Raw genomic sequence first — 20,198 nt, forward strand, 5'->3', positions numbered from 1 at the left:
TAATTGCTAAGCTCAAATACTCAGCAAAGCAAATCATCACCCTTGGCAGATACCAACAAGCCAACTTACCAGGTGGCAAACCAGGACCCAATGTTGTTCTTGCATTAGCATCATGGCCCCATGCCCAAGAGTAGCGTGGCAATGGGCAGATGGAAGAGACAGCAAGACAAATGGGGTGAGCACCCCTGCATACTTCTAAGTGCTCAGAGGAGGCATGGTCTCCTAAAAATAAAAATAATGGAATAGATAAGGATGCCTATTGAATTTTTCATTCTTTCTTGTCTGTTAAGACATTCTTGGCCAATGCCGGCCGAAATATCTTCTCTTCCATCTGTTTCTTGGTCTCTGCCCTGTGACATTACCCAGCACAATCACTGAGCATAAATGCACGCTAATCTGTTTCTTCCGCCACCTCTTCTACATGTCATTTATTATAGATTTATTCAACAAAAATGGCTTGAGTGCTTTCGTCATGCCAAGCTATTTTGTAGGGGCTAGGAATACAGAAGTAAACAAGACCCTGCTCTTATGGCATTAATATATGAGTGGGGGAGAAAAACAGGGAATAAGTAAACAATTAAGGAAATAATTTCAAGTAGTGATAAGTGCTACAAAGGAAACTCCACTACAGGAATGCTTCCCAGCACTTCGACTTCAATGCCTCATTGTAGAAATGATGATTATACAGGACAGCTATACGTCTGAGATTGAATCTCTCCCGTAAAGACAGGGAGAACAACTGCCCTCTGAATTCTTGGGGAGTGCCCTAGAGAGGCAGGGGAGAGAGCTGAAAAATAAAATGACAGATATATTACGTTCAAATTCAGTTCTGAGAGAGAGAGAATTTTGTGGGGGGAACACAATGTTTTTCCCTACATCTATCCTGCAAACCATCCTTAAGGAACTTGTAAGAAATTTGTTTGGAGAGAATGGTATTAAAAAACAGAAGGCACAGAAAAACAAGAGGGTTTTTACTCAAGGGTCTTACAAAATCCCTTTGGTGGGGGAGCAATAGTGTTTCACATTGATGGGGAGAGAATCTTTCTTCCATTTTGTACAGAAAGGCTACCATACAGACAAGTGCATTGGGAGCCACATGACCACGGGAAAAAAAAAAACAATGTGTGGTGACTCGAAAGCATACGAAAGGGGTAAACGCTATTGATGTTTACCAACGTTGCCCTTTTTTCCTTCTTCTACATACCATAGCATTGCATTTCTCTATACCATCTGGATAATTCATTTAGTCAATGAATTTGTTAAGACATGTGCCATTTCAGTAGAAGGGTAGGAGAACAAGTGGGCAATCCTCCATTGTTCTTCGCCTTGTTGCAATGGCCAGTGATGTTCTGGATGGAGGAGCCACCATCAGCCTTGGTCCTTGAGGGTGGGTGACAGGGACCAGAGTGCTCTGCCTATCCAAAACAGACATGTGGCATCTTGTTGTTAGGTGCCATCGAGTCACTTCTGACACACAGTAACACTACATACAACAGAAGGAAACACTGCCTGGTCCCGCGTCATCTTCATGATCATTGTTAGGCTTGAGCCCATTGTTGCAGCCACTGTGTCAATCAATCTCATTGAGGGATTTCCTCTTTTTTGCTGACCCTCTATGTCACCAAGCATGATGTCCTTCTCCAGGAACTGGTCCCCCTTGATAACATGTCCAAAGTATGTGGGACAAAGTCTTGCTATCCTCACTTCCAAGAACCAGTCTGGCTATACTTCCTCCAAGACAGATCTGCTCATTCTTTTGGCAGTCCATGGTATATTCAATATTTGTCGCCAACACCATAATTCAAAGGCATAAATTCTTTTCGTCTTCCTTATGCATTGCTCAGCTTTCACATGCCTATGAGGCAACTGAAAACGCCAAGGCTTGGATCAGGTACACCTTAGTCTTCACAGTGACATCTTTGCTTTTTAACACTTCAAAGAGGTCTTTTGCAGCAGATTTGCCCAATGTGGCATAAGGGATCAATAAACCACTGTGTTCTAAGCTATTGCAACTTTGAGTCTGTATGTTGCTGCAGCATAACCTAGCCATATGCTGTCTAAAATGGGAAGAGTTACAGCCTCGAATACGATGGAAGGAAGAACATCCCTGTGAGAATAACAAATTCCAGTATAACATTTACCACAAGTAATAACATTGAGAAGTAGCAGGTAGCAGAAAGAAGACTTCTTTTGGAGGCTGCTCTAGATCTTTAACAGCCAACATGTCCACGGCAGAGGCCTCCACTGAAGAGAGGGCTTTCATGACGTGGAGAAGAAAGGTGACCTGCTTCCAGCAATCCCTCTTATGAAGAAGGCTCAGAACCAAAGACTTGCCCACACTCTTCTGATGGTGCTTCCCCCAGATGGAGTGAAGAAAAAGAAGCAAGTGTTATAGATACCAGCTTTCAAAAACTTATCTAAGTCATTTTTTCTTTCCTAACTTCTTTTTTATGTCTTCACAGATATTTTGGAGCCCTAGTGGTACAGTGGTTAAAGAGTTCAGCTGCTAACCTAAAAGTTGGCACCAGCCGCTTGTTGTGAACCCTATGGGGCAGTTCTACTCTGTCCTATACAGTCATTATGAGTCAGAATCAACTCAATAGCAATGAGTTTGACTTTTTTGTTGTTGTTGTTTTTGTAGTATTTTATCTTTATTATTTTAAAATAAGTTACTGAGATATTTAAACATAACTTATCTTCAGAGACACATCATGGTATCCACTTCTGCTATGAGAACATACACAGAGTAACTAACAACAGTCCACCCACTCTGATGTATTTCAGGTAAAGACTGAAGTCCTGAAAGGCCACTACTGTCATCTCTCATCCAGTGCTCTTATTTCTAACAGTGTGTATAATAGAGAAAAGGAACACTACTTCTGAACCCAGGTCTCAAAGGACAAGCTGGATAAAGCAGAATCAAACAATAAAGTAATATCTGACCTAGAATCACTAATTCGAAAATACTTAAATTAGGTTTCTTAAGCCCACCAGGTCTATTTGTGAATTCTCTAACAGCATACAGCCTACATGGGGGTAGACAGACAGAAATGATTTCATTTTGAGTTCGGGTTTAAAAACAAACGTATTCAGTAATGACACTTAGACCTATTTAGGTTTTGTTATGCAATCCATAATTTGGGGCAGATGCTACCTGCTACAAATGTTTACAGAAATAAGCTCAATATCTCTTTGTAAATATGTACATGAAATGCAAATATTTGATCAACAGACAAGAATTGGCACCACATACACATTTAGATGGAGCCCTTGTGGCATGGTGGTTAAGAGCTCAGGCTGCTAACCAAAAGGTGGGCAGTTCAAATCCACCAACTGCTCCTTGAAAATCCTATGGGGCAGTTCTACTCTGTCCTGTAGGGTGGCTATGAGTTGGAATTCACTCTACAGCAACAGGTTTAGTTTTGGTTTATACATCAAGTAGAACACAGGAGCTGAGCAAAACCCTACTGAATGAAGACAGGAAGAGATGTTTGACACTGTGAGCTGGTATAAATTGCTGCAGTTTGATGGCTTGCTCCGGACTAGACTTTGTTATGGATGTATGTGCTCAAAGTTCCAACCAGGACAGAAGATTCTCCAGATCAAGAACACGCTTCGCTCCTCAAAGTACTGGCTTCATAGGGACAGGCAACTTAATTAAACATTGGTTATCTAAAACGGGAGGAGAGAAAGCCATGAAGTGGCTGGTTTACATGCTCTCATGAGGGTGCTTACATTCAAAATGAGGGAGACAAGGGAGGATCCTTACTGAATAGTTTCCTTTTTTCCTGATGGGTCTGGGGAAGAAAGGTTGGGGAAGATGACAGAATTCTATGATTCAGCTGTGAGTGTTGACTGTTAACATGGTTAATTGTGATTACAAAAATTGTACTTGTAAAGGCTGTAAGTGTGAAAGGATGGATGGACTAAGGGGGGAGGCACCGCTGGACTGGAGTATAGTGGCTGAACATAAACTCCCTTGAAGGTCTTGCTATGCTGATACCTTGACAGAGGCTCAGAGCAAAAGAACAAGCTTCTCTCAGTTAAATTTTATCAGAGACCAGAGAGGGTGAAGACAAGATGACTTTTGGAGAACCTGACCAGATCAGATGGACACCTGTGGCAGACCTGAACGTCTGATAACCGAGTAAAACTCACCCTGAGAACTCTTTGCACTACTGAAAGACAAATTGTTAATGACTGTTTTGGACCAGTGAAATGATTGAAAGGTGAAGTTATCCTCTAATTATGAAAGAATTATGGCTAGAAAAGCAAGGGGTGGCCTGTGGTACGTTGGATCACTCTTTATGGCCTTTCTCATCATGGTCTTATAACTCCCAGCAAATAACTTGGTAGGACTATGCAAATAAGGTGCTTGTGGCCCACCAAGGGGATTGGTAAACTTGCTAATAATGCAAATAAGATGCATGGCACCCTTGTTGGGGTTGTTGTTAGGTGCCACCAAGTTGGTTCCAATTCATAATGACCCTATGTACAACAGAATGAAACACTGCCCAGTCCTGCACCATCCTCAGAATCGTTGCTATGTTCGAGCCCATTGTGGCAGTCACTGTGTCAATCCATCTCATTGGCGGGCTTCCTCTTTTTCAGTGACCCCCTACTTTACCAAGCATAATGTCTTTCTCCAGGGACTGGTCCCTTCTGATAACATGTTCAAATTAAGTGAGCTGAAGTCTCACCAACCTTGCTTCTAAAGGAGCATTCTGGTATCCTTCTTCCAAGATAGCTTTGTTCATTTTTCTGGCAGTCCACGGTATATTCAATGTTTTTCTGGCAGTCAATGGTATATTCAAATACATCAATTCTCCTTCAGTCTTCCTTAGTCGTTGTCTAGCTTTTGCATGCATTATCAGGTGACTGAAAATACCATGGCTTGGATCAGGTGCACCTTAGTCCACAAAGTGACATCTTTTCTTTTTAACAGTTTAAAGGGGTCTTTTGCAGAAGATTTGCCCAATGTCATTTGACTTCTCGAGTGCTGCTTCCATGGGCATTTATCGTGGATCCAAGTGAAAGGAAATTCTTGAAAACTTCAATATTTTCTCCCATTTATCATGATGTTGCTTATTAGCCCCATTGTAAGGACTTTTTTTTTATGTTGAGGTGTAATTCATACTGAAGGCTACAGTCTTGTGTGTGAAACCCTAACAGGGATCTGGTCAGTTCTGCCATCCTGCTAGGCTTAAAAGACAGTCAGCCCTAGAGTAGAAAGGGGTACCTTACTACTACCAAGAAAGAAGAGCTAGGAGTGGACAGCATCCTAAAGGACCTGGGGTCCCTGTGCTGAGAGCCTCCTAGACCCAGAAGGCAGAGAGAGCTGTAACACCAGAGATGGCAAGAAACAGTGGCAACAGAACCAGGAGACTAGTGGGAGACAGCACAGAGGGCTGGCTTCCTGGTCCACAGAACAAGGCAGTCACATTAAGTGTGCCGATTCATGGACTGAGAGAGCTGAGAGCCTTCTGGCAGGAGGCTTCCTACCATAGTGGGGTGTCCCCAGGCACTTATTGGCAGAGTCAAAGAGCTTTGTAAAACTTGCCTGAGCAGGGCAGATGTCAGGCTGAGTGGCCGAGGAGCCGAGAGCCAGAGAGAGGCCTGCCTATGGGCACGGCTGAGATGAGGCTGTCCTGATAGAACTATATCTTGAATTGTAACTTGTTATTTCCCTAATAAACCCCAAAACAGCAAGTACAGCTTGTGAGTTCTATGTTGCCATTGGAATGAATTATCAAACCCAGTAGAGACATAGAGAGTGCCATGGGAGGTACGGCTGGTGTCAGAATTGGCAAAAAGTTTAGGGGGTAGAGGTATGTCTGACCTCCACCACCTAGCAATCAGCCTTGGGCTGTTTATGCCGTAACGATTCTTTTCCTGATGAAGTTAGAGGACCTCTGATGTTATATTTCTACAACATAATTCCCACGTAACTGTTAAAGCAGGAAATAATAATTTAAGATCCAACTACAATTGTATGAGAAATTTTAAATTTAATTCTACTCCAGGGAAATAACCAGAACTAGTGGAATCACTTCATTTCTGCTGCCTCCCGCCATGATTTCTGACACTGGACTTGATAGTTTTCATACTTTTTCTATCCTTCCACACAACAAATAGAAAGAAAGCAGTTCAAGGCCTGTGGCATAATATTTTTGATGAAATCATAAACATGTATTATGTATTCACATGGAATAGATGCCATCAAAAGAAAACTTTGTAGAAGACTGGGATTATAAATTTAGTAATTTGGAGGCCCTGTCAGTTGAAGGGAAACCCTGGTGGCGTAGTGGTTAAGTGCTACGGCTGCTAACCAAAGGGTCAGCAGTTCGAATCTACCAGGCACTCCTTGGAGACTCTATGGGTCAGTTCTACTCCGTCCTAGAGGGACACTATGAGTCGGAATCGACTCGACAGCACTGGGTTTGGTTTTTTTGGTTCATCAGTTGAAGGAAAATCGAACCCATCTGGATATTCCTCTGGAAGCTGATATACATCAAAACATACACACACACAAAATCCTATAATTCTGAAACAAATTCTTCACGTTAATAAGGAGTAGTTTAAATTAAGGCAGTGACTTTCAAACTTATTTCTTGGCTAAAAGTATGCCCACACTCCCAAAATCCCCAGACATAGCACAGCTTATCCACAGCTGGAGTACTCCATACAGAAATGAGAACCAAACTAAAATTCTCCTTTCCCCATGGACTAGTCAGATGAGCCCTGCTGGGTCTAACTAATAAGGATAATTTTCCTGATTTGGGGGAATTTCCAGTCCCGTATGAATGGTGGTGTTGTGTACTTAGAATGTTGCTATTTTCAGAGATTCAAAAGCACCGTGGAGGACCAACAATGCTGGCTCATTCTAGTTTCTCCAAGTTTGTTTTACCATAAAAATCTTTTATAAAACCAAACATTCTCCCCCTCGCTAACCTACCTCAGAGTTTTCTACTGCTCATTATTTTAAGGCTTATACAACCTGAGATGCACATTTTACATGCTCCAGTTCAAAGTCTCAGCCAATATAATTTTTTTTTCCAGGCATAGAAAAAGCTCCATAAAGGCTGAACTGAGAGGGTCACTGAAATTTTTGTTTTTCCTTGTTGGAGTATTTACTTTGTAAATCCACCAATCTCAGTTTGAAATGAAGCATCACCTAAAATCCTGAGAAGGAGGAGGGGGCCCGTGTTAAAACCCAAGGGCTGCCTCAGGAATACCTGAGGACAAGTTAATATGTTACGTTTACTGCACAGGGCTTCCTGCGTTTGGACACCGCTGAATAGGAAGCAGACGCCTGGCAGACGGGCCACCTTGACTGTCCTGACAAGTCTGATGACAAGCTCTATAAAAACAGCTCTACCTTGTACACTCATGCAGCCTGCACTTTGCTGCTTTTGAAATAAAACAAAACCAAGCCAAACAGAAGCGCCCCAGGCCACAGTGCTGGCCACAGAACTGGTGCCAGAAATTCAGGCAGGACGTTGCTAGCAAAGGAATGTCATCTTTTCAATATGGAACAAGGAACAAGACTAATAGGACAGGCCTGCCAGAGCCCCAGCTTTTCCTCTTCCCCCTAGACAATGCGGGCATTGTACAGATGTCAGAGGCACACGGATTTTTATTCCTCTTCCTCTCTAGATTTCTTTAGGGATGAGTTCTAGGGTCCACAGAATGAAAGTTCCCCCGTGCTAGCATTGCTTTCTGAATGACACACTGAGTCATCTTTCTGAAGTGGAAAAATACTGAAGCAAAAAAGAGAAAAAAAAAATTTTTTTTACATAGTTCATAGAACAAAACAAAACAAAAAAACAAACCCATTGCTGTCAAGTCAATTCTGACTCATAGCGACCCTATAGACAGAGTAGAACTGCCCCATAGAGTTTCCAAGGAGCCCCTGGTGGATTCAAACTGCTGACCTTCAGGTTAGCAGCTGTATCACTTGACCATTACACCACCAGGGTTTCCAGTTCATAAAAGATACAAGAGAAATTCCAATCCCAAAGAAACAATTATGGGAGAAGAAATTCAGCAACAAGGAAATGCCTAAAAGGATGTGGGATTTTTATGAGCTGAGCATCACTCTGTATTAGCATGATTCTTGTGCTTAAGGATACATAATTTTGGTACAACATGAAAATAGAAAACGACGATATCATCTGGTCCTCCACGGAGGGGACGGCAATCTGTTTCTCAAGCTGGTGGGAGTGCTAGCTTTACAGGTCTTAATGAGAGACACATGTCAGCCTCCAGCAGTTTGCTTTCTGAAGGGATTTTCAAGGGTCTGTTTGGCTATGCGTGATTTTTGACGTATGAGCTGACTTTAGAATCTAACCCCTGATAAAGTTCTAACTATCTGAAGTAAAGCTTTCCCAGCCTCTCAAAATGTCAAAATAAAAAACTAAAACCAAATCCATTGCTGTTGAGTTGATTCCGACTCATAGTGACCCTGTGGGAAACCCTGCCCCAGAGTGTTTCCAAGGAGTGCCTGGTGGATTCGAACTACTGACCTTTTGGTTAGCAGCCACAGCACTTAACTACTATGCCAAAGATACTAAAAATATGGAGATATTTAGAATCATAGGCTTGGAAAAGATAGCTTGATAAGACTCAGGGTAAAAGTAAGCACAGAAATGTAGACAAGGAGGTGTCCACGGTGACTATTTCAGCGACAGAATCAGATTACAAATCAAGGTCAAGGATAGTAGAACTTGGTCTGGTAAATTCTTTCTTAGTTAATCCATCTGTGAAATGGAGGGAAAAAACCTATTTCGCCTACTTCTCTAAGTCCTGGCGCTGGACTCCCTGGGCAGTGCAAACAGTTAACGTGCTTGGCTGCTAAGTGAAACATTGAAGTCCACCAAGAGGTACCTCAGAAGAAAAGTCTTGGAGGTTTAGTTCCAAAAAATCAGCCACTGAAAACTGGATGGAGCACATTTCTATTCTAACTCACGTGGGGCTCCCATGAGTCAGAGTTGACTCGATGGAAGCTGGTTTTGGTTTTATAGGGGCACATGGCCAGACTATATCGCCCAGCCTCCGTTGTAGTTGTTTTGGCCATGTAACCAGTGCTTGCCAGCGATACATGTATTACCAGGCCCAGGCTTTTAACAGGCAGGTACACTACCTCCACCGTACTCTCTACCAACGGCCAGAATCGGATGATGCTAAGGACCTAGAGGATATCAAGTTATAATACTGGAAGAAGTCTGAGTTTCCAGTCCATTGTATGATAGAGAGAAGGTTGCCAACTAGGAGCACATGCCTTGGACTGTCACCTAAGAAGAAAAATTCTGCAGGAGACAATATATATTTGGGGGTTTATTTTCACATAATTCCATATATGAAAAGGCTTTTTAGAAACTGTATGCCATGTAAATTTAAGACGGCACAGTGGTTAAGAGCTCGGCTGCTAACCCAAAAGTCAGCAGTTCAAATCCACCAGCCGCTCCTCAGAAATCGTATGGGGCAGTTCTACTCTGTCCTATAGGGTCGCTGAGTCGGAATCCACTTGACGGCAATGGGTTTGTTTTTGTTTTTTTAGTTTGGTGATTCTATACACATCCACAGATTGAGAGACAGCCAAGCATAGAGGGTGGGAAGACCAAGGTCCCATAAAAAATAGCCACGCCCAAATTCTAGCTGAAGAGAAGGAAAATGGGCTGATAAAATAGGAAATTTCAAGAGTCCAACCAAGAGAAGGAAATAGAGAATTGAGAGCTGTCTATTTAGCCTCTGTAGAAAAAGGTTTAGAAAGAAAAAAGGCTGAACCAGTCATCTCCCAAAAGTAACGAAATCATTACCTATGATGGTGTAATTTTATTTAAACAGAAATGATATTCATCGATGATTTATGTCAGTCTCGGTAAAGCCCAAAAGTATACTGTCCTTTCCTCTGGCAAAAATACATTTTTTTTGTTTTTGTTTGGCATCATTTTACTACATATATGTCACAATTCATTTTTAAATGTGGAACCCTAGGAATTTTGGAAAACTGATTTATTTTGTTCCTCAACCCTCATTGCTTTAAATCAGAAAATGCAGCATTGATTTCTTTTTTTTTAATTCACCAAAACTTCATGAAACAGACACTTGAGATGTCATTACAAGAGAGCTATTTCCAAATCCATGAAAACTGGGGATACTTTCTCTACTCTCCGACAAAGGCCAAAATCTTCCCTAAAAATCCTAGACCTGTAGTTTGTTTCATTTAACAAAAACAGCCAATGAAAATGTTCTAGATTTTTTCAAACAAAAGCAACCAAAGTAAGCATTTAAACAAGCATTTCTGAACTTCCAACCATCAAAACATTTATGAACTGCTTAAAACCCCAAATTAAATAAACTCTTTTCACCCAGGTCAACATAAGAAAAATAAAAATACAGGGTTGCAGCTTACTTCAGAACTCATCTTTTGCTTCCTGCTTATTCATAGACCAGAAGGAGGAAAAAAAGAGATTTTCCTGCTTTTGCAATCCAAAATGATTTCTCAATTTAGAACAGGTTTGTCCAGAAAAAAGAAAAGTGTTTTTTCCTTCTGTAGGAACCATTACTAGGAAAAGCTAGATTATCCTTTCAGCTGTCTCAATGCTTGTAGATGTGGAGCTCAAGTTGACATGTTGAGATCCTTATTTTCTTTAAAGCACTTAAGAGCATGTATCATTCCAGTTGCTAGACCTTTGCTTAAAGACAATACCAAAGAGAACATATCTTTCAGCAGAGAAGGGTTCTCTCTAAGGTGGAGGGCAGAAAACCCTCAGAAAATGAGCTGGCCACTACAGGTATCGTCCTGTTTTATAAAATTTCATAAAAGTTTACATGACTGTATCGTCACACGTCCTATATAATTAGATGCAATTTATTATATAATTAGAGCATATAAAATTATACTACCACATGCATTATCATATAATTAGATCTAATTTATTGGTATAATAATTACTACACAATTACATATTATTTATGATAAAAACAAATACGCATTAAGTCCCTACTACATGCGGAACACCTTGGTAGGCATGGGTGATAAATCTGTGACAAGAGAGACCAACCCTGCACCGCCTGGCGTTTATGCTCTGATGAGGGGGAGACTGACATTAAATAAATGACTTTCAACATTTGCTTGCAACACTCTTTTCCCCCTCCTTATCTGGAAAATGCTTACAACCTCTATAAAATGATCTCCTCCATAAAGCCTTCCCCGAATGTGTCAGAGGGCTTAGGCACCTCCTCTATGCTCTCCCAACTCCTGTAACTGCACGGTACACTACCCTGTTTGTTTCCTTGCCCGTTCATTCATTCAACAAATATGGTAGTACAAATGGTTAACAGGCTCAATTGCTAACCAAAAGTTTGGAGGTTTGAGTCCACCCAGAGATGCCTGGGAAGAAAGGTCAGTGATCTACTTATGAAAAATAAGCCACTGAAAACTCTACGGAGCACAAATCTACTATGACACCCATGGGGTTCTCATGAGTCAGGACTGCTGTGACACTAACTGGTACTGGCATATGATGGAAGCTGTTTTATGCACTTTCTAGGCATTGGGGCACATTAAACAAAATGCACACATTTTAAAAGTTTTCGATATTCTAGAGCCTGGCTCATAGAAGGAGCTTAATAAATGTCTGATGAATGAGGGAATAAATAAATTTTCCATTGTTGGTTGATTCGAACAAGGAAAACAGCTCCTTTGGCCTCCAAGAGGGCCTACTTTGTGTGATTCAAGAGCCATAATAAGGAACTTGATGGCAGGCTTCAGAATCCAGAGTATTAGCTACTATGCTATGCAAACGTTGTCCTTTTCTTGTTTTTATCTTTAGTGTGTTATTGTTCTTGGGGTTCAGCCTTACAACAAACCCCTAAACAGAAGCAACTATCAGGGTGGGCAAAGACAAAATGTTCTCCAGATAGAACATAATGTTCATGTTTATCCACACCGTTTTTTTAAAAAATATATAGTTTTTAATGCTACCACTCGTCTGTCAGTCTGTTGCACTGTAGTGCCTTGCATGTCACTGTGATTGCTGGAAGCTATTCGTAGTTGGAGAATAGGGCCTTGTGATGGAATCCATGCTAGAGGTTGCACGATAGAATTCTGCAAGACCAATGATTTCTTCATTGTAAATACCTTTTTTCAATAACATAAATGGTGACTATACACGTGGATCTCACCGGATGCAATACACAGGAATCTAACTGACTACATCTGTGGAAAGAGACAATGGAGGTGCTCAATATTATCAGTCAGAACAAGGCCAAGGGCTAACTGTGGAACACATGCTCATATGCAAGTTCAAGTTGAAGCTGAAGAAAATTAAAACAAGTCCACAATAGCCAAAATATGACCTTGAGTATATCCCACCTGAATTTAAAGACCATCTCAAGAACAGATTTGATACACTGAACACTAATTACCCAAGACCAGGCAAGTTGTGGAAGGACATCATACATGAAGAAAACAAAAAGTCATTAAGAAGACAGGAAAGGAAGAAAAGACCAAAATGGATGTCACAAGAGACTCTGAAACGTACGCTTGAACGTAGAGTAGCTAAAGTGAAAGGAAGAGATGATGAAGCGAAAGTGCTGAACAGAAGATTCCAAAGGATGGCTGGAGAAGACAAAGTAAAGTATTATAATGAAATCTGCAAAGACCTGGAGTTAGAAAATCAAAAGGGGAGAACACATTAGGCATTTCTCAAGCTGAAAGAACTGAACAAAAAATTCAAGCCTCGAGTTGGGACACCGAAGAATTCTATAGGGGAAATATCGAATAAAGCAGGAAGCATCAAAAGAAGATAGAAGGAATACACACAGAGTCACTGTACCAAAAAGAACGGGTCGATATTCCAACATTTCTGACAGCACCTAACAACAACAATTTTTAATGGCTTCGGTCAAATAAAATCACTGAGCACATTTGTGGTATTTACTTTTGTTGTTGTTGCTAGTTGTTAGGTTTTTTTTTTTTCTTTTTCATAGCAACAGAACAAAACACTGACTGGTCCTGTGCCATCCTCAATCATTATGCTTGAGCCCATTGGTGCAGCCACTGTGTCAATCCATCTCATTGAAAGGCTTCCTCTTTTTCACTCTACTTTACCAGGCATGATGTCTTTCTCCATGAACTGGTCCCTCCTGATAACACGTGCAAAGTATGTGAGATGAAATCTTGCCATCCTCACTTCTAAGGAGCATTCTGGGTATACTTCTTTCAAGACAGATTTGTTCTTCTCGCAGTCCGTGTTATATTCAATATTCTTCACCAACACCGTAACTCAAAGGTGTCAATTTTAGTCTTCCTTAATTACTGTCCAGCTTTCACATGCATATGAGGCTAAACACCATGGCTTGGGTCAGGCACACTTTAGTCCTTAAATTGATATCTTTTTTTTTTTTCTAACACTTTAAAGAAATCTTTTGCAGCAAATTTGCCCAATGTAATACATCATCATTTGATTTCTCGACTGCTGCTTCCATGGGTGTTGACTGTGGATCCAAGTAAAATGAAATCCTTGACAACTTCAATCTTTTCTCCACTTATCATGATGTTGCTTATTGGTAGCATTTAACAGAAGTTCTGAATTTAAGTGCAGACATACATCTTCTTGATTGCAAAACTTTTTGTAAGACTGAACATTCTCCTTGCTGTCTACCAGAAAAAAAAAACAGCCCAGCAGCCGAAATCTATCCTGGAGATGAGTGCCTCCCTCTCTTCAGAGGCAAAGAAAACAAAGGCACATGAGAAAATGGACAAAATTAGCCCTGAGGGATTGCGTGGGCTAGCGGAGTTTAAACTCGTAAAGGCTGCTTAAAATAGAAGGTTACCAAAGTGACCTTTAGGGGACATTTCCTCTGCATCCTTGCAGGGAAGATACACCAGAATGGCTTCGCAGGCCTCACCCCCAGGGGCTTCTGCAATGTGCTGGCCAAGAAAACCAAACCCCTTGCCTTCGAGTTGATTCTGACTCATGGCAACCCCATGTGTTTCTGAGAACTGTGCTCCATAGGGTTTTCAGTGGCCATAGAAGTAGATTGCCATACTGCCGGTGAATTCAAACTGTCAGCCTTTTGGTTAGTAGATGAGCTCAAATCATTTGTGCCACCCAAGGAACCTGAAAAAAACCCACTGCCGGTTTATTAATCATATCTAAATTATGATTAATAATTATCATTATCAAGATTCTCTGGATAGCTGCTGAAGTATGAAACAGTAAAATCGAGCCATCATGAAATAGAGAATATAAATACACTGATAGACTAATCAAAAGAAGTCGAAACAGCTCAATAAATTCATCTCCCTCCCCTACCAAAAAGAAAATGGTTCTAATGGAGTCACTAAAAGTATTTTCTAAAATTTTCAAAAAACAAGTGATTCCTTTGTCGTTACCAGCCAAAAACCAAAGCCATTCTCATCGAGTTGATTTCAACTCATAGCGACCCCATAGGACAGAGTAGAACTGCCCCATAGGGTTTCCAAGGAGCGGCTGGCGGATTTGATCTACCAACATTTTGGTTAACAGCCGTAGCCTGCTGTAGCTCTTAACCACCGTACCACCATCTTTAAGATTCTCTTCCCCAAGTAACAGTCCAAAAAATGGTCATCCTGGTCATGACAAGCAAAGTCACTGTTGATATTACTTCTTGAAGATATATTCTGGGTTCTGTTTGGGTGTTCTGCTTTAGAGCTGAGGCTCCTAATCCAGAGTACTGACCTTTGATCTCCAGCCAAACGATGGGCCAGCCCTTATAGGTCAACCAGGAGCCCATGCTGCATCTGCCATAGTCCCAAAAGGTATCATGCATAGGGCCCATGGTATACAATCACATTAAATACAGGCAGAATTTCAGAAGAGAAGATGCTTCTTGGTACATTACCTCATTATCACAAGGGAGAAATTCCTATTAGTTGTCAATAAGATTAAATTTTTACAGGCTCCCAGAGCATACATTATATACCTGTTCCAGAGGACATTTTGACTACCCGTATCAAAAGTCTCAGAAAGGTACAAAGCCATTGATCCAGAAATTCTACTTCTACTACTTTATCCCAAAGAAAATTATCAGAGTTGTACCTGAAGGCTATGCATTAAAATATTATTTATAATAGAGAAAATTTGGACATATCCCAATTGTCCAACAATAGGGGGTTACTTAAATAAATGATAGTATAACCATAAGCCACTATGTTAATAAACCAAAAACCAAACCCAATGTCATCAAGCTGATTATGACCATAAAACTACATACCAAAAAAAAAAAAAACCAAACCCATTGCCATCGAATTGATTCTGACTCATAGTGACTTTATAGGACAGAGTAGAACTGCTCCATAGGGTTTCCAAGGAGCACCTGGTGGATTTGAACTGCCAACCTTTTGGTTAGCAGCCGTTAACTCTTAACCTCTTTGTCACCAGGGTTTCCTAAAACTATGTAGTTCTTTAAATTTTGGTCATGAAAGATTACTAAATTTAAAAAGTAGGTCAGTATGGAAAACGATATGGTATGTCCTTAAAAAGCTAGAAATAGAAATACCATACAATCCAGTAATCTCACTCCTAGGAATATATCCTAGAGAAATAAGAGCCATCACACAAATAGACACATGCACACCACGTTCATTGCAGCATTATTCACAACAGCAAAAAGATGGAAACAACCTCAGTGCCCATCAACAGATGAACGGGTAAACAAATTATGGTACATGCACACGATGGGATATTACGCAATGATGAAGAACAACGATAAATCCACAGAACATCTCCCAACATGGATGAACCTAGAGGGCGTTATGCTGGGTGAAGTCAGTCAGTCACAAAAGGAAAAATACTGTATGAGATCACTATTATAAAAACTCAAGAAAAGTTTTACAATAGATAAAAAACAATCTTTGATGCTTACAGAGAAGAGGAGGCGAGGGGAGGAGAAATCATTAACTAGATAGTAGATAAGCAATAACTTTGGTGAAAGGAAAGGCAACACACAATATAGGGAAAGTCAGCACTACTTGATGAAGGTAAGGACATAGAAGCTTCCTAGTCACATCTAAACACCTTGAGAGACTGAATTACTTGAGCTGAGGGTTGGGGGACCATGGTCTGGGGGGACATCTAGGTCAACTGACATAACATAGTTCATAAAGAAAATGTTCTACATCTTACTTTAATGAGTAGTGTTTGGGCTCTTAAATGCTTGCAAGAAGTCATCTAAAATACATCTACAGGTCCCATCACACTCAGAGCAAAAGAGAATGAAGAAAACCAAAGACGCAAGGGAAGTATCAGCCCAAAGGACTGATGGACCATATCAACCATAGCTCCACCAGCATGAATCCAGAAGAAACAGATGATGCCTGGCTACCATCACCTATCGCTCTGATAAGGATCACAATAGATGGTTCCAGACAGAGTAGGAGAAAAACATAGAATAAAATTCAAATTCACAAAAAAAGACCAGGCTTACTGGTCTGAGGGAGACTAGAGGGACCCCCGAAACTATGGTCCCCAGACACCATGCTAACTCAGAACTGAAGCCACTCTGAAGTTTACCTTTCACCCAAAAAGATTAGACAGGCCTATAAAACAAACTGTAATACACGTGAGGAATATGCTTCTTAGTGCAGTCAAGTGTACAAGACCAAATGGGCAACACCTGTCCAAAAGAAGGCAGGAAGGAACAGGAAAACAGGGATGCATGGACACGGGGGGGCCGGGGTGTAAAGGGAAAGGGGAAGAGTGCTGACACCTTTTGGGGATTGCAACCAATGTCACAAAACAATTTGTGTATAAATTTTTGAATGAGAAACTAATTTGTGCTGTAAACTGTCACCTAAAACACAGTAAAAAAAAAAAAAAAAGTAGGCCCAAACCACCGTACAACATACAATCCCATTTTTGTAAAAAACAATATAAAAATAACAACAGGCATATAAAACCAAAACCAAACCAAACCCAATGCCGCCAAGTCAATTTCAACTTACAGTGACCCTTTAGGACAGAGTAGAACTACCCCACAGAGCTTCCAAAGAGTGTCTGGTAGATCTGAACTGCAGACCTTTTGGTTAGCAGCCATAGTACTTAACCACGACACCACCAGGGTTTAAAAGTCATAGAAAAATTAAGGTTTAACAAGGGTTCTTTCCCAGGGTAGAAGTATGATTGTTTTAATTTTCCAGTTTTTATACAATAAATTCTGTACTGTGCTGGTAATTTTTAAAAAGTGACAACAAAAGTTACATTTGATTTTTAAAAAGCTGTATTTCTCTTTCCCTTCTTATATTCTCCAATTCTGTGAATTTTGCACTATATTTTCCCAGCAAGCCAAAATGCAGGCCAGCCCTTCCTAGCAACCAGGTGAACGGCAGTGTACATGTTCAGAGGCTCACCCACAGTACAAAAATTATCAAATTAGACAACTGGCTAGCAAACTCCTCTGACCTTACTGGGTTTATGGTTCTTTTAAAAATATACCATAAATTGATCCTGTTCTGCTTCATCAAGTTTAGCAAAGTTGTTTGTGCTGGTATGGGTTTTGTTTTTGTTGGAGTTTTTCCTAAAAGGAGTCAGAATCCCAAATTCAAACAAGACATCAGGGAATTAGCTAAGAGCTGATTAAATCAGTTTGTACCGTACAGATTGTGAAACGACTTTAAATGTATGTCCTGTTTGCTGTCGCAAGAGATACGTTGGATCATTTCTTTCCCCCAGGACATCATAGTAGCAGGTAAGCTGAGCTACAACATATCTCCTTACGATTTCTGGACATGAGAACACTTAAACATTTTCTAAAATAAAGGAGTACTTTTTCATTTGCCTACTAAATGAGCATTAGAAAATGGTTTATTTACATACTACATAACAAACGGACAAAGTGAACTGGTATTCCACCAAAGCCGTTCCAAATCTCAGAATGAATTTAAGCAAGGTCAGTTAGGATTACCCATAATCAAGTAAGAGTTAGATGCACAACAGTTTTATCCTTTGGCCAACTGGTTGCCCTGGCAGCTTTTCCTGGCCGCCATGTCTGAAGCTACTGGAGGAAAGGGCATTCTGCAGAGCCTTTACAACAATCAACACAACCCCAGAGGCACAGAGATATTACTAAGTCTTCCATGAATTTCCCAAAGCTAGCCTTACCCTGTAAAACAGTACACATGTTTATGCAAATGATTTGAAAAGAAGGTAAAACTCACAGAATTGCTTTGAGGGAGTGAGTGACATTTATGTATTTGTTCAACCTCCATCTTTAGGCACCTACTGTATGCCATACTAGGTGTGAGGGTGCTGGGAAATAGACCTAGGGTCCCATTTAGAGTTCACAGACAATTAGACATACAGTGTGGTATTCGTGCAAAATGACTGCAAATTTCCTCTCCCTGTATCCATGTCCCTTGTAACGTGACTTTGCAGCTCCTGCCATTCACAAGTTAAGTTTATGTTCCCATCTCTTGAGTCTGGACTGGCCTTGTGACTTGCTTTGGCCAAGAGAAATGTGGCAGAAGTGATGGTGTACCACTTCTGAGCCTAGACCTTGGGAGACTTTGTATATTTCCATTTTATCTTCTGGAATCCTGCCTCTGAGAATAAGCCAGGGCCAGCCTGATGGAGATGACAAACTAGAGGGAGGAGAACTGGGGCTCCCCAGCCAATAGCCAGCAACTCTGAGAAGTAGAGTCAACTAGCTAATTTGCAGTTGACCACAGACAATATGGGGTAGCATAGCTAAGGCCAGGTGAGCCACTAGATAAGCCTAGCCTAAATTGCTAACCCATGCAATTGTAAGCTACATAAAGGGTTGTTGTTCTAAGCCATTAAGTTTTAGGCTGACTTGTTACAGAACAGTAGCTAACCATTACATACAGTAAACATAAGTGCTAATTCTTTTAAGCCAAACACAAAATGGTATGGGAGTATCTGATGGGAGGACTTGCAAAATTATTCCAACATGTTCACTATTTAAATGTAATTTAGATGTATAAACAGCAGATCCGAACAACCACCCAGAGAAAACTTAAAAGAAGTTGTATATCTATGGGAGGGCTGGCTCAAGACAGCCGTAGTCCCTTTGAGAAATTTTCTGTGGATGAGTTGAATTTGCCTATTAAGTCATTCTTTGTTTCTTTTCTTCTCTCTTTGAAAAGATAAAAAGCTCTTTCACTCAATTAAGCTGGTTGGACTAGATAACAATTGTCTAGCTTGATTCAAAGCAGCCATATACTTCTTGACACATGTTCAGCCTCCAGTGCTCTGAAGGCTGGGGTTTTAAATCCAACTCCCCTGAATTTATGACACACATACAGTAGCAAGTCCCTACAGGCTGAAAATCAAACTGTAATTCAAAGGCCACAGGGCTGAGGAAACAGCCAGGAGATAAATCCCAATTTCAACGCTGGAATCTCCACAAGCTGATTCAGTGGCCTGTCAGTCATATTTAAAAATAAAATAAAACTACAAAGACACCAGACGGTACGTTCTAAAGAGAAACCAGATGATGCTTTTCAGGCCTCCTTCAAAAGGTTCTCGCTACCTAAAAAGAACTGTTCTGCTGGGGCTTTTAAGAGTCCTAGAAGAGTTGGCCCTTATCAGTCTTTTCTGGAAGTTTCTGAATTGTAAACTGAGGAGATATCGGGAAGAAATGAAAAGCATCAAATATAACCCAGCCGACCACACCACTCTGAGGTGAAGGTACAGACATCAAAGTAGCCCTTTTCTGGAGCTGGGTGGGCCACCTCCAGAGAACATACAGAGAACACGCGCTCGGGTACTCACTTTACACCCTTCACAGGCGCTGACCCCATAGTGATACCCCGATGATTTGTCCTGGCAGACGAAGCAGGGCTTGTAAACGCGAGGGGGAGGAAGTGGAGACGGAGGGCTTGGGAGGAGTTCCTCAGAGCTGGTGCTTTGTGTTTCAATGGCTACAAAGGAGATGGAGGGGGAGAGGAGAAGAAAAAAAAGAAAATACATTTCAGTTTATTTCTTTTTCAGCAGTGTGAATCCATATGGCTCTGCCCCAAATTCAGCAATACTACTAGTAGGGATAGGCCCATAATCACAGATGTCATTTTAATCACAGCAGTGGTAATATTGACAGTCATGTGGTACCTAGAACTTACAAAGCAATCTCACATGGCTCTCTCATGTGACATTCATCATAGCACCGTGGGGTCACCGATTCTTTTCACC

General features: G+C 40.9%; 1 protein-coding gene across 3 annotated transcripts in view; it reads right to left on the minus strand.

Moving 5' to 3' along the window:
- Positions 1-20,198, minus strand: part of RARB (retinoic acid receptor beta) — a 195,253-nt gene that overhangs the window by 136,359 nt on the left and 38,696 nt on the right. For all 3 annotated transcript variants that reach the window (XM_049870929.1, XM_049870931.1, XM_049870930.1), the window contains exon 2: positions 19,782-19,930. In XM_049870929.1, coding sequence (XP_049726886.1) covers positions 19,782-19,930 — 149 coding nt within the window. The remainder of the gene's footprint in view (positions 1-19,781; positions 19,931-20,198) is intronic.

This window comes from Elephas maximus, chromosome 27 (assembly GCF_024166365.1).
Source record: "Elephas maximus indicus isolate mEleMax1 chromosome 27, mEleMax1 primary haplotype, whole genome shotgun sequence".
Lineage (NCBI taxonomy): Eukaryota > Metazoa > Chordata > Mammalia > Proboscidea > Elephantidae > Elephas > Elephas maximus.